The sequence below is a fragment of the Gambusia affinis genome, linkage group LG07 (genome assembly GCF_019740435.1).
Source record: "Gambusia affinis linkage group LG07, SWU_Gaff_1.0, whole genome shotgun sequence".
NCBI classification, from domain to species: domain Eukaryota; kingdom Metazoa; phylum Chordata; class Actinopteri; order Cyprinodontiformes; family Poeciliidae; genus Gambusia; species Gambusia affinis.
Genome location: NC_057874.1, coordinates 2,071,701 through 2,085,793, shown reverse-complemented (window position 1 = coordinate 2,085,793; position 14,093 = coordinate 2,071,701). Strand labels below are relative to the sequence as shown.

Sequence of the window (14,093 nt, the reverse complement as noted above, 5' to 3'; positions counted from 1 at the left end):
ACGTGACAACTAATCACAGCAGTAATGCAGCACAGCATGAGCAGCAGCCTGTCACCTCTGACCTCTGTCCTACCTAACAAATGTGTACATTCTGTTCGTTTCCCTGCTTCATCCAGTCACATTGTCCTTCCATGACACAAAATTGATCTCTTCCTGTTTTTATTACACAAGATCAATCAACAACTCGGTTTACATAAGCTGTGTTTGGGATGATAAGTGTGTCATATAATGCTCCTTAATATATATTAAACCACTGGGCTTAGTAGGTTTTCTAGGGGAAACCCTGAGAAAACATCCCAGTATGTGACTAGGACAAAATAAAACAAAAATAATCTGACTGAATGACTTCTCAGTTTTAATAAGTGCTGATTTGTGGTCGTGTGCATTTCCACATGTTCACTTATTGACATTACAACTCTCCGCAGGCTTCATCTGTGGATCCCACAGGGTAAAACTACAACACTACTGACTCAATCAGGTCACACCAGGCCAACAAATTGATCACTTCCTTCATGTCCTCTCATTTACACAGTCAAGTTGTCACTGACATAACGTGGTGCTTTCAGGACAGCAGTGACAGCAGGCTTAAACAGAATGTGCGTGTATCATCTGTTAGTGTTGGTGCTTTCTGATAGCTTTCACATTATCTTCACAGATTTTAAAAGACTAGGAGGAAACACCAACACACCTCCCTGATAAAGAAATTACTGATCATATGATTTGTCAATGCATCGCATCAAACCTTTGGTAGGACACAGAGGTTCAAACCACTTCTAAGCCACCAGAGGGCGCTAGTTTGCAGATGCTAACCACAAGCTAGTCAATGTGAATATGACTCCACAAACTAAGAAACTTGGGTTAACAAGTTATTTCATATTAGCTACTTTACATTCTGTGTCCATATTCAGATGTACAATAAACTCATGAAAGTATTCCAAAACGTGGGAGAAACTATTCCTGTTTAAAAGGACTTGGCTTAAAGTGAAAGATGATTATTTCACACCTACAGCCTCTGTATTGTGTTTTAACTAGCAAAAATAGATGAGATGCTCAAGAATTGTGACATACTGCGTTAGCTATACTAGAATACAAAATATGTTTATAACAGTAACAAAACATTCAGTCACACGCTTCTCCTTTCCAGCAATATGTGACGGCAGGCGGCTGAAAACATGCAGCATTTGCGGTTCTAAAAGTCTTGTTGGTTCCTTCAACAGACTTTAATCTTTTATGTGCTCATCACAGACAGATTTTTATGCTGTGCTCTGTATGGGAAAAAATCTGGAGTTACAGTTGATCTAATATGATGTTTTAAGGACTGACGGTGATCTGACATCGACTTCCTTATGGATACCATCTAACTTGGGGGATGAAGGGAAATAAATGCTGTTTCTTTAACCTTTGTAACTGGTGTGGGAGTCAGTGACTCAGATAACATTCAATCAGCAATGTCACTGAAACATCCCTATCTGTTATCAAAACTTCTAAAACCAATTATTGAACGAAATGTTCTGTTTTAGTTTGTGGGGACTTTTAGCTCTTGTTCAACTCAATGCTACACAAACAAGAGGTCAACAAATTATTTAACTTACCAACACTTAGTAGGAAAATCAGTAAGTAGTGCAATCTCCTTCAAGTCTGCAGTATTTTTATTCCTGCTATTTGATCTGTTTTCTGCATTGGAATCACAAATCAAACTGCACTGTCCATCAAGTATAGAGCATGTGCATGCACACACACGTTTGCGCAGCTATCTTTGCGGGGACTTTCCATTGACTTCAATTCATTTCTACAGCCTAAACCTTACCCTTACCCTAATCCTAATCCTAACCCTTACATACCTAACCCAAAACTCAATTCACATCTTAGTCCTAAATCTGACCCCTGACCCAAAAACAGCGTTTCCCCTTGGAGCAGTGTGTCCCCACAACGTAGTATGTTTCAGGAAAATGGCCCACGCACACATACACGCCCACAACAATAGGCAATTATTTGTGTATTTTCACCTAGAAATGGAGTTAGTCTGTTCCTGTAAAAAGGCCAGTCTCCATTTAGAGCATGTTTTCAGTGAGCAGTTTGTTAGGAAACTCTGGAACTGCTTGTGAACCACAGAACATGTAAATTGTTCACAAAAGCAAAGTTAAATGTGTGAGGCTGAAAAGTTGTTACACCCCCTAATTTTCTGTTCAACACACATCTATTATGCAACTCTGAAAATTATGATTATGATGTTACAGATCTCAGGTATAAATGCTGGTGTTGTAACTAAACTTCTGCTAGCAGAGCCAGTCTTTGCTTTATTAGCAGAAAAACAGCCTAATCAGAGTCCTTGCAATAAGAGCACACAATGACAAATCCGATCACACTGCTCTGTTCAGTCCACCTCAGCATTTCAGAAAATCCCCTTCCTCACTCCAGGAATTATCCTGCAGCAGAAATACCAGTACTAGAAAGACAAAAAAGAAACTCAGAAAGGTACATACTATTAACAATGAAATCTTTGTCAACGTAAATCTGAATTTCTGCGCTAAACATCATTCAAAAGCAACACAGACGTCTTCATTATAATTATGACTGCAGTTTTTTGTCCAATCACCCATCTTTAAAAGACTGACCTGCCAATTCTGATTTTAGGCAATACAGATTATTTTTGTCTGAAAAGTTGCTAAACGTGGTAACAAAGTTGCTAAGTTGTAAAGAGTGGGGTGGCTACTGTTAACCATGCATGTGTAGACGTGACCTTCAGGGCGGGTCTGTCAGTCAGTCCTCTGAGGGCTGGTTTCAGACCTTTGGTTTCAAATACAAGGATCGGCCGATCATCCATTTCCCCTAATTAAGGAAATGGGTGCACCGATAAATTCATTTCCATAAATTTAATTTCATATAAAAAAACTATTATCATAGGTGTTATTTTCATGACTCTGTCTACTGTTTGTATTTCAAGAACATTAATAAATGTAAATTTGGTAGTGTGATTAAAGCCATTACTTATATCATCTTAGTGATATAGAAAATCATTTTTTAATCATCATTCATATTGTTATAACAACAGAATCACAACATAGAGTGATAAAATCCAGAGTCCATATTATCCAATCTTAGGTATTATATTGCCATATCACCCTAATGTTTGTAATCTTTGATGACTAAAAAAGTAGCTGTGCTTATCCATGAGAACAAATATTTCCCACAATGCATTGCTTTGAATAAGGAAAGAGTGAGTGCTTCTTATGGGGATGTTAGGTGTTACAAAAGGAAGACAAAAGCAGGTAAAATGTAGACAAACAAGCAATGTGATGTGAAATGAGCCGACATACATGAGGTGATGAGAGGGGTGGGGGGTCTGACGGTATGTCGAGCTGGGTCCATACACAGCGACTCACTTGGCCAGCTTCATCTCTATCTGCTGGCGGATTTCCTGTCGCTCTTGGTCGCTGCGGACCGGGAAGATGTTGCGGTCCTCCAGCTCCTGTTTGCTGGGCCTGTTCCGAAGCTTCACGGCCAGGAGCTCTTTCCTCATCCTGCGGGGGAGTGTTCCTGATGAAGTTCAGAACACACTTCGGTAAGGGAATGGGAGTTTTTCAGCTGCCATCATGGCCAGATTAACAGGGAAGGCAGGGGGTCGAAGCTTCCAGCCCACTATCAGCATTATTATGTAAAATCAACTTTTATGAGCTTTACATCATTTTAGAATATTATTCCTTCTTCAAAAACATACCTGGAGCGTTACCTTGATTCAGGGGCGCCGCCAGGAATCTTGGGCCCAATGACCAAAACTTAAATTGGGCCCCTCCCCGCGCAGCTGCTGTTACAGTTTCTTGAGTGTATCTGACCCATCAAAAGCATCACAATTTTAACTGCCTTGCTTTTTTTGGTTCAATACTGATACTACCACAATATTTACCGCTCATGAATTTTACATGCAACAGTCTGCATAGTATGCAAGTAGTTTGCTTAAATTTTTTCTATTAGTTTTAGATTACTGAAATGTCTCTCCCCACGAGCAACAGTCACAGGCAACGTGCAAAATATAGATGAAGCAATCCAGACTTCTCAAAAAATGCTAGTTGAATTTTATTCACGCTGCAGTATATAACTTTAATAAAAATATGCTTTCTCCACATTTGTTAAAGCTGTCACCATGTCGTGCCAGTTTGTTATGAGACAGATAATCTGTGAAAACAATCAATCTCCTCCACCTCTTCCATGAACTACCATTACTGGCTAAAGTAATGCAACGTTCTGGCCAAAAGCAACCAATCAAAACAAGCAGGAGGGTCTTAGTGCCATCAGTCAACCCCATTGACTCACTACTAAATGTGCTTATGGTGGAGAAACAATTTATCATTATTGCTGGCTGCAGCATAGCACAGAGCAAGGGGAGGGATGAGCAGCCACATGACATTGTGATTGACAGCACTAAAACTCTTCTGCCTCTGATTGGTTGTTTCTAGAAAGCACTGGGAGAAAGCAGATGAAATTAAATTTTAACTGATCATTTCTATACCATACTGTCACAACATAATGACAGTTTTAACAAATATGTAAAAAAATATATATATTTTTATAAAAGTTACATACTGCAGCTTTAATTTCTCTTAGGAGAGGACGGGTCAGGAGGGATGTGGGTTAGAGCTGCTGCTGACTGACTCATCTGTTGTTAAGTGTGGTAAGAGGTCCAGGTACAAGTTAAATATATAAATATGTCAGTAATTTATTTCCTTTGTTCATAGAATGCTAGTGAAATGGAGGCAAACAGCAGACTGAAGCTGAGTTAATTATGCTAAATGGTTGATAATCTCACAGTCTACTGAGAAAAACTGGGTTATAAATTGACACTCGACTTTTTCTCTCTCTATTTTGAAAACCTGACTTTATTATTTTTCTAGGCAGCACAGTAACTAGGGGTGTAGCAATACAATAATCTCATGATACGATGAAATATATGATATTTGATCACAATACGATATGTATCCCGATATTTGGCAAACAATACAATTTGATACGATTCAATGCACTTTTACAATTTTCTGAAAGATTTTAGAAGGACAGAGTGATTTTAGTGACATTTGGTGTTCCATAGACTTGAATTTAATTAACTGAAAACTGATTAAAAGCACCAACTACACAATACCTGACTTTGATTGGACAGAGTCTAACAGTCTACAGCTGGACAAAATGAATCAAAGATGCAATGAGAAAATTAGTTTTTGTCATTTAATTCATGTGGATCTGACATAAAACTCAAAGTTTCAACAGTGATCCAGGAGCTGAGTGGGGAGATTATCAGCCTCTAGACTCTTAATATGCAAATGACTGCATTTATGTTTTTCTTTTGGACATACTGTGGTTGCATTTTGGAGTAAAAAAGGTCATGAAACTGTTATGGTGATATCTTGTCATATATGCTCAATATATGTAATTGAATAAAACACAACCGGACATTTATTTGTGTAAATCTGAAAAAAAAAGAAGAAAAAAATCATTGTTTTCTGTCCCCCCCATAAATTCCATACATTTCATATTTTTTCTCTAATTTCATATGTTACAAAGTAAACTAGTACTTTAAATGCTCAAAGAAAAACAGACATACATAAAAAAACAACATCTATATAAATATGAAGTGTTTCTGGCAGAAAACAATCTACTGGAAAAATATGAATTTAAAATCACATCAATAAGATACATTAAAGTGCTAATAGGAAACATACAGTAAGGTTCTTAGATGTTTAAAAATGTACATGTTATTTAGGCTGAAGCAGCTGCTGCCCCTGTAAAGACATGGACCCTTAATACTTAAGAAAAACTTATGGAATTTATTGTACAGGTTTCATATTTTAGCCACTAGATGTCAGTAGATCCTAACTGAACAGCTTTGAGAGCTTTGTACTGCCACTTTCATATCCTCTAATAATCATCACCTCCTGCTTTACAGATGCATTTGTGAACAAACCACACGGTTCAATCAACCAGCCACTGATATTTAACCAAATGTTAGCATGAGTGTTAGGAATATTTTAACATCAAAGATTACCTGGGTAAAAGTTAATTGTTTTCCAATGAGGATTTCATCAATTAGATGGAACAGGTATATTAACTAGGGTGGTTTAAAGTAAGTGCTCCACAAACCTAACAATTTTGTTGGCCATCAAGAGTCTACAGTCAGAGAGGAGTCCAGAGAATTTTGAGAATACAAGTTTTTCATCACAATTCTATTGTTTTTGTTTGATAAGTGCCCTCATTCACATCTGGGTGAATATTTAACAGCTCATTCTGATGTTTTAAGGTGAAATAATGTTAAAACATCAGCAACTTTACCTAAAAAGAAACAAAACGTCTAGAGGTGTGCTGATCGATCGGCCACCGATCATGATCAGCCAATATCTGTGAAACAGTATATGATCAGTGATTGTTGATCACTGTCTCTTATTGCCAATCACAAAAACTGATCACCTGCCTCCCATACTTTGCAGTCTGCAGAGGCCCAGTGTGCAGCATCTCTCCCTCTTTCCTTCACACTGCGCAAGAGAGCAGCAGCAAATAAGCAATGTTGTGTGGAACTTCAATGAATGGGGAAGTTTGCGTGTTACAACAGAAAAATACCTTGGAGGTGAAGCACATCAAAATGCATCAGCACAACGAATCTAATAGGACATTTAATAAACAAGCATTGACAGAGTTTGACTATATCGAGGATCGCTGCAGGTAAAAAACATCCAGAGCGATCAGACGGCAGGTAAAGCATCTCACAACTACCAACACTCACCCCGATGAGTGTTGGTAGTCAAAAAGCTAAGCAAATAACCTGAAAAATAATTTAAATAATAGGAGTAGCGGTAGAAGAGTCTGGGTTCTGCTCTCGCTGTTAGACCACCACCACGTGATACTGGCACGTTCATATTTCACAGAAATTTCAGTGAACTCTCACATTGAATGCCTGCTTAAACCTGCAGCATGTAACTTTAAAAAAAACCTTTTAAAATATGCATTACAACTTTGGCTGTCCTGATATGAAACAGATAAGCTATGAAAAAAAAGAGAAAAAAAGTCAGTCTCCTCTGCCTCCTCCCTGTGTTAACAGCCAATCCAGGTGATCGACAGTGATCACCTGATCAGAGAATCCCTAAAAACCTCCATTGTTACAATCTGACTCCAGTTCAGGTTTATTCTTGAAAAATTTAATAAGGTGTTGAAGGTTTAAGAGAATCTCAGTAAGAAGATCTCCTTCAGTCCAAATAATCTACCCTTGTATTTCTGCATGGACCATATACATTTTGAAAATTAAAATAATAATAAATTTATTATAAATTTAATTAATATTAATCCCAGATTGGCATCATTGGTTTTGTAGCCACTAGATATTTACATCCAATCAACCAAATGCTGGAACCAGACGTCTGTTACATCTGTGCTGATGTTGCAGCCCAACAGTTTTTGCCCCAGTCACAGTCAGATCTCCAGGAATTAGGCCACCACAGCAGATGCTGACAGGCAGCTGGAAGTTCACGCCAGCAAGTGTGCTGTTCATCATCGCTTCTAATCTGCCTGTCATTCCCTGGCTAGAACGGCCATCAATAAGGATTAGATCGCTTCATAATCAGCTGGAACTGTGCCTACATTTAGTTAGCTTTGTATGTTATGCAATAGGGAGAAAGAAAAGGAAATATTAAGACACAGCTCTGGTGCCAGCACACCTACCAGAGATTACCGACTCGTTCCAGCTGTCCTGGTCGCTGGCGTACTGATCCAGGCGACAGTTCTCCTTGTTCTCTTCTGACCTCTTCTTGCCATCTATCTCCCCAAGTGACTCCCTCTCCACGCTGGAAGTCCGAGACAGCCGGCCATCCGCTCTGCGCTTCGGGGAACAGCGGGCTTCCTTCGTCTGGAAACTGGGATCACATGTCACAAGATGAGTCTTTCATTGTCATCTTTGGTAAAGCAGCAAAGGAAAAAAAATTGTTTCGATCAACACAAAAACAATTAAAAACAAAACCAATTCAAATGCTGAATTGAAAGTAAGCAGGAATGTTGAGCCTCACTCACACTGCACAATTTTAGAATTGTCGACCGAATTTCCAAACCTGAGAGAGCACACATTCAAAGTTTTGACTCTGAAAGAACTGAACAAAAATGCAAGACCCACCTTCCATACTTTCACTCTTAAAACTAACTGAACAAACTATTAATTGTTTCCTATTAATTATGACAACTACAATTATGACTATACTGAAGTTTGTGGTTATGAAGCAACCAAATATGAAAAAAAAAAAAAGGTCAGGAGGTATATTCACATCCGAGACCCTGTATCTAGAACATTTTCAGTCATTAAATGAAAAACTTTCCCAAACTCTCATTCCACTTCAACACCAACATTAGTCTGACCTCTCCTGTCTGTGTTTGGTGGCCAGGGCACGGTGCAGTTCCTCAATGATGCAGCTGGGGGGCAGTGGCTGGTGAAGGGCCCCAAGGTGCGGAGAGCCGGTGGGTGTAGAGATCCTGCCTCTCAGCAGGGATCCGTGAGGTTCTTTGGGGAGTGTGAAGTTCCTTGGTAATGTGGCGGGAGACTTTTTCACTGAAACTGGAGGAGCGCCTGAAGAACAGTCAGACATTAGTACCAGAATGCATGTCTGTCTGTCAAGGTCAAGGTCAACTCACCATCTAAGCTGCCCAGCCTGGTGAGCAGCTTGACAGGAAGACTTGGCGGAGGAGGGGTGCTGGCCCGTCTCTGGGGCTTGGCTGCCACCATTTCCTGTTTCGCCTCAGCAGCCTCTACCGTTTCCATCATCCGCTCATCACTGGAATCGCTTAGTGACACATTCTCGTCTTCTGCGTCTGCGCCTTCATCCTCGCCCCGATTGCTTTCTCCAGCCACCTTCGGATCTTCTTCCACATCTTGAACTGAAAATGGAGCAAGGCCTGGTTTGTTTCTGAAGTCTCTGTCTCCACCTGGTGGACCATCTCCTCTCAGGAAACAAATTTTAACTTTTTTTTTATTTTTTTATTTTGCAAACTTTTATTTTCTAGTTAAATATACTGAACACAAAAATCTCACTTCAATTAACAGCCTTTTTTTTTTACAATCAATTAGATCAAGTTATTATTCTCTATTCGACGTCCAGCATTTCAATTTCAAATTCCAAAAAAATACTTTATTGATCCCAAAAGTCAATTAAATAACTCCTCCAACATGCTGGCACAAAGAGCGCCATAATCCTAGTATAATTCTTGTCATACTCCAAAGCCAGGCAGAGAATGTATTCATAGAATATGTTACCATCTGTAGGTCTAAAGTTTTAAAAAAAGGGACCATGATGAATCTGTGCTCTAATTTTCCCTCTTGTTTAAATGTAAATATTGATTCCTGCAGCTTTGAGTTTGTCAATAAACACTGTAAGGTTTTCAGTGAAATAACTTCTGACAAAGTCATATTTGTGCCCTTTGTGACAGCTGCTGGTTTCTACCTGCTGGGGCTTCTGAATCACTTCCCAGGTCCTCACTGGCACTGGCCAGGGGGGCCAGGAGTTCCTCGTCTCTGTCCTCGCCGTCTGACTGGGTCGGAGTATCAGGATCCTCGCCGTTCCCCCCACAAGCGAGATCTGACTCTGCGTACAAGCCACAGAAAGGACAGCAGTGAGTCTGTTTAGCAGTTGGGCATCATGTGGCTGAGCAAGTAGACTGTGATGAGCCTGGAACTGTTTGTGTGCGTGCTTGGTGAAGGGGAGGCGGGGGGGAGGCGTTAATCTCTGGTTTTGCACCTGTTTCCATCTCCCTGGGGCTTCGCTTGACGAGCTCATCTCTCTTCTGTCGTACAGCTGCCTTCTTCTCGGCCACTGAACAACACAAACATTCATGAAAACTGGCCCAAAGAGCGTCTGGCAAAAAATGAGAAACCGTGAACAAGAGCATGCTCCATTCTTCCCCATCCTCCAGCCGATCCCCCAAAACGCAGGAGGAAACCAGAGTCTGTTTCACCGCTCACCTCCAGGGGGCCTCGGCTTCTCACTTTTCTTTTTCCTCCATTTCCAAGGCTTGAAGATGCGTCCCAGGCTAGCCAGCTTGCTGTTGCGTCTGACAGGAGGCGTGCGGATTCCTGAGACCAGGCAATCGGAGTGCAGCGCCGTCTGCTGGTCCATTACATCTACGACAGAAAACAGCTATCTTAAAACAGGATGCAGACAAAACAATCAAGGGCTTCTCAAAGCCCTCACAGCTTCTTTAACCTCTCCTAATACAATTGGTCGAATACGACGACCATCATGTGACAGAGGAAAAAGTGGTTCAGTGGCTCTGAATGCTTTATCCAGTCTAATTTCTGAGTGGAAGACAGAATCGCATTGTCCGCGCGTGACTCACATGGTTTCAGGGCAGACAGGGTCTTCCCGGGCCAGAGATCCACTCACAAAGGGATGCTTTGGAAAACACGGGAATAAATAAAATCAGCTTCAGCACAACTGGCTTCTCTCAGGACCAGTGTAGACATCTGCAGCTGGCACTTCTCACAGATTTGACTATTCTGGGATGTGGATGTACAATGTCTGCATCTGCCCCAATATTGAAATAAATTCTAGATCGGATATTGGTGACAATTTGCCCTATCAATAAAGGTAGATCTATTCAATCAAATTCTATCCTCCGTGGTCTGAACGATGTGCTTTATTTATTTATTTTACATTATATTGACATTTAGATTTATTCTTAATTGCACTTTAAAGAATGCTTGGTGCAGCTTATGTTTTGACCAAGACAGTCACCCCATTTTTGTTAGTTTCAGTTTCTTTATTATTTATTTTACATTGGCTGTTATATTTGTAATTGCACTGACTGGACAAATTAAAGTTGTGTTATTTTTACATGTTTGACCAAGCTTGTGAAGCTGTTGTTGAATTAAAGTGTGATGTACTGGTGCAGATTTATCAAATGAATCTGTAATTCATTATATTTATATCTGTGTTTCAAAAGAAGGTCGATTCTGAACTGTTAAACCTCAGATATCTGTATCAGTATTGAAAGTGAAAAAAGTGGATCATGCATCACTAGACTTGACAGAATATTGTGTTTATTGGAGCTGTCCGTCATGGTTGCAATAACAATAATAATAATAAAGATTAATAAAATACATACGCTTTATTTAAGTGGTGTGTTTTACCAATTTTTTGAATTTTGGGTGAATGACGATAGTACAATACCTTACCTACTTTCACAAAGGTCTACTTTCACAAAGAGATAAATTTATTGAGAAAAACATTGGTATATTCAATAAGCTTCTTCCTAGATGCAATTGTATTGGTAAAAAAAAAAGGAAGAAAAATTGTGTTCTTTCTGCCACAATTAGAATCAGCAGGTCAGACTTTTTATAGATTGGTGATAAAAACTATAGTAACCAACAAGAAACCTCAAGTAAATACCAAAGCGACTAATCATTTATTTTTGAAGGATTTCACAGTGTGTTACCACAATACCAAGAAATAAAGACACCAGCAATGATTTTACAGCAACTGCTGATGCTAATCAATCCGGTCATTGATATAAAGTCACTTGCAATTGATCTGAAGAGGTCAGACTGTAAAATGCAGACAGAATTATTTCTGTCTTTCTTTCTTTCTTGATTATTTGCACAGGAACAGTCAACAAGGATAAGTAAGAAACACCAGAACATTTATGGCCTCAGCTCATTTGCAATGCACATCCTAGAAGGACCTTTAACAACATAAAACAGTTTAAAGGCAGTCAAACGGGAGGTGCTGGGGCTGGGTGGTTCAGTTGGTAGACTACAAGCACAACGAGCAGGCTGAAGTCCTCAAAATGGTCCTCATGGGTTCAATTGCTGGGGCAATTTGCCCTCTCTCTCCTCCCCGTTTCCTGGCAATTTACTGTCCAGTGAAGGCTAGTAGTGCCAAAAAATCTTTTAACAAAGACAGTAAAACAGCACAGCAAGATAAAATATTATATACGACATGAATCTTAAAATGACCTTAAAACCGAACACAATGAAACAAACAGCATCATAAAACCATCGTGGGCTGCTGTTAATCATGTCTACAGGTCTGGTCTTCTGAGAGAAACTGCATCAGTCTTCATGTGAACAAGGCACCAAGTTCTGATATTAAGAACTCCACAAATTAATGTCTCAGAGAGGAAAAGCCGGTTACTAGACCTACAGATCTGACAGGAGCAAGGCAGAATATTTAGAATTTGTATACTAAACAAAGTTTGATCAAGTTTAAAAAAGGTGTCAAAGTTTATCATATCTAGATTTGTGAGAACATGGCGATGATGAAATTTGACAGATTTTCTGTCCAAAACTTTAATTTCTTGGTAATAGATCATTCTGACAGGCCCCCTGCTTCTTGATATTGCTTGAAACCAGGAACTTAAGTGGGAGAGATTCAATCCGACACAAATAATGAACGACTACTCAAGACAGCAGCAAGGCTAGGCACCATGCTGTTGTAAAACCAAAAACAACTACAGATCTCTGAAGAAGACACTGACAAAAATGAATGATGTCAGATTTCAGCGGTTGCAGTATTTCTCTTTTGTCTTTGGTTAAATACCATGAGCCTGCTTTTCATTCAATAAATGATTTATTTTATTGAGAAGTTGACGCTGCTCTGCATGCAGCACACCTATTAAGATTAAATTTAAGGAGTTTGTCGAGTGTTAATATTTCTAAACAGAACTGCAAAAAGTGCATTTTGCATCCCACGCTGGACTTTGTGTGGACCGATTCTCTTTTCCATTCTGGGATAGTTCTGCCATCTTTATGTCTGTATCAAATGGTTTCGGACGACCATTGCCACCATGTGCTGGATGGTGGCCAAACTACTACATTAAAGAAGGTTTAAGAGGAGTTAATCCACTGGATCTAATTTTAATCTACTAAATCATTCATTGACAATTAATTTTAAATTGACTAATAGTTTGCACCGCTAATTCAAACCACACCAGACCTGGGTTTATTTCTTTTAGGTGGACCAGAGTTCACTTTTTTGGTCTTTGGTGTTTTTTGGAGTCCATTCCACCAGCCCTGTTAAGCCCACTTTAATCAAACTCTCTTAAATCAAGCTAATTTGTCTAGCTGGATTAGACAAATCTTCTGTTAGATAAAGTCTGTTTCGTTTGGGGAGATGTTAACGTTTAATCAGATGCAAACCAAAACAGCTAACTCTAGTCCACCTAAAAACCTAGGTCTGGATTCAATTAAAGTGAACTCTGGTGCGGTTCGAATGGATATGTGAATGCCAAGCAGACCAAAGACTTCTGTAAAAGCAGAAAACATACTATAGCACCGCCGGGCATTCTGGGTCAACAGAACCAAAACAAATGTGACCTAAATCCTACAACCGCAAAAATATGGCACTATTCCATTTCTATTTACATTTTGAGAAAAAGGAAGTTGCACTCATTGTCTCCTTCAGATATTTGTATGTTGTTTCCTTTGGTGGTTCTTGGTGCAGCACCTTCACAGGTGGGGATGGCTTTTTTTGATGCTTAAAGGGTTTGGTTCCTCTGACACACTGCAGTATGAAAGAGAACCACACGCAGCAGCTGACAATGTAGCAAATGTTGCAATTTTGGTCCCAATCAAACAGGGACTACTGGACTATCAGGTATGACAGCTGAAGAACAGAACAGTGATACCAAACACACTAGCAAATCTATAATGCAACAATAAAAAAGTGTTCAAATCAAGCATAAGCTGGATTTACTTGTCGTCAACACCCAACATTTAACATGCAAGCAGCAGCAAAATGAGCATGTGCCACTCATTTCTGTTGGGTAACCCAAATAGCTACAGATTTCCTCCATGTTGATTGACAAACTGCTTTAAGGATACTTTGATCTCATGCCACAGACAGAGCAAATCAGCTGCTTCCCTTCTTAGTGGGGCGCCCTGACACATCCAAATCGGCGGGATAAGCAGCAGAAGAGGCATCCTGATGACAGGCAGGCTGAATCCACAGAGGCTAACTGAGCTGACTTCTGTTATGCTTCAGCAAGAGGTGGAGGATGGCTTGGAGAAAGGACAGAAATAGGAACTCCTACACAGTCTGGCTCCGACAACAAGCTGACAGCTCAGGGAGCCTGCAGCT

The 14,093-nt window shown here is 39.8% G+C and overlaps 1 protein-coding gene across 3 annotated transcripts in view; it reads right to left on the bottom strand.

Annotated features, from left to right (window-relative positions):
• phactr3b (phosphatase and actin regulator 3b) overlaps positions 1–14,093 on the bottom strand; it is a 49,462-nt gene that overhangs the window by 15,601 nt on the left and 19,768 nt on the right. For all 3 annotated transcript variants that reach the window (XM_044122293.1, XM_044122294.1, XM_044122296.1), the window contains exons 2-8: positions 9,980–10,138; positions 9,756–9,830; positions 9,462–9,602; positions 8,656–8,898; positions 8,383–8,590; positions 7,699–7,889; positions 3,384–3,537 (exon numbers count right to left, since the gene is read on the bottom strand). In XM_044122293.1, coding sequence (XP_043978228.1) covers positions 3,384–3,537; positions 7,699–7,889; positions 8,383–8,590; positions 8,656–8,898; positions 9,462–9,602; positions 9,756–9,830; positions 9,980–10,138 — 1,171 coding nt within the window. The remainder of the gene's footprint in view (positions 1–3,383; positions 3,538–7,698; positions 7,890–8,382; positions 8,591–8,655; positions 8,899–9,461; positions 9,603–9,755; positions 9,831–9,979; positions 10,139–14,093) is intronic.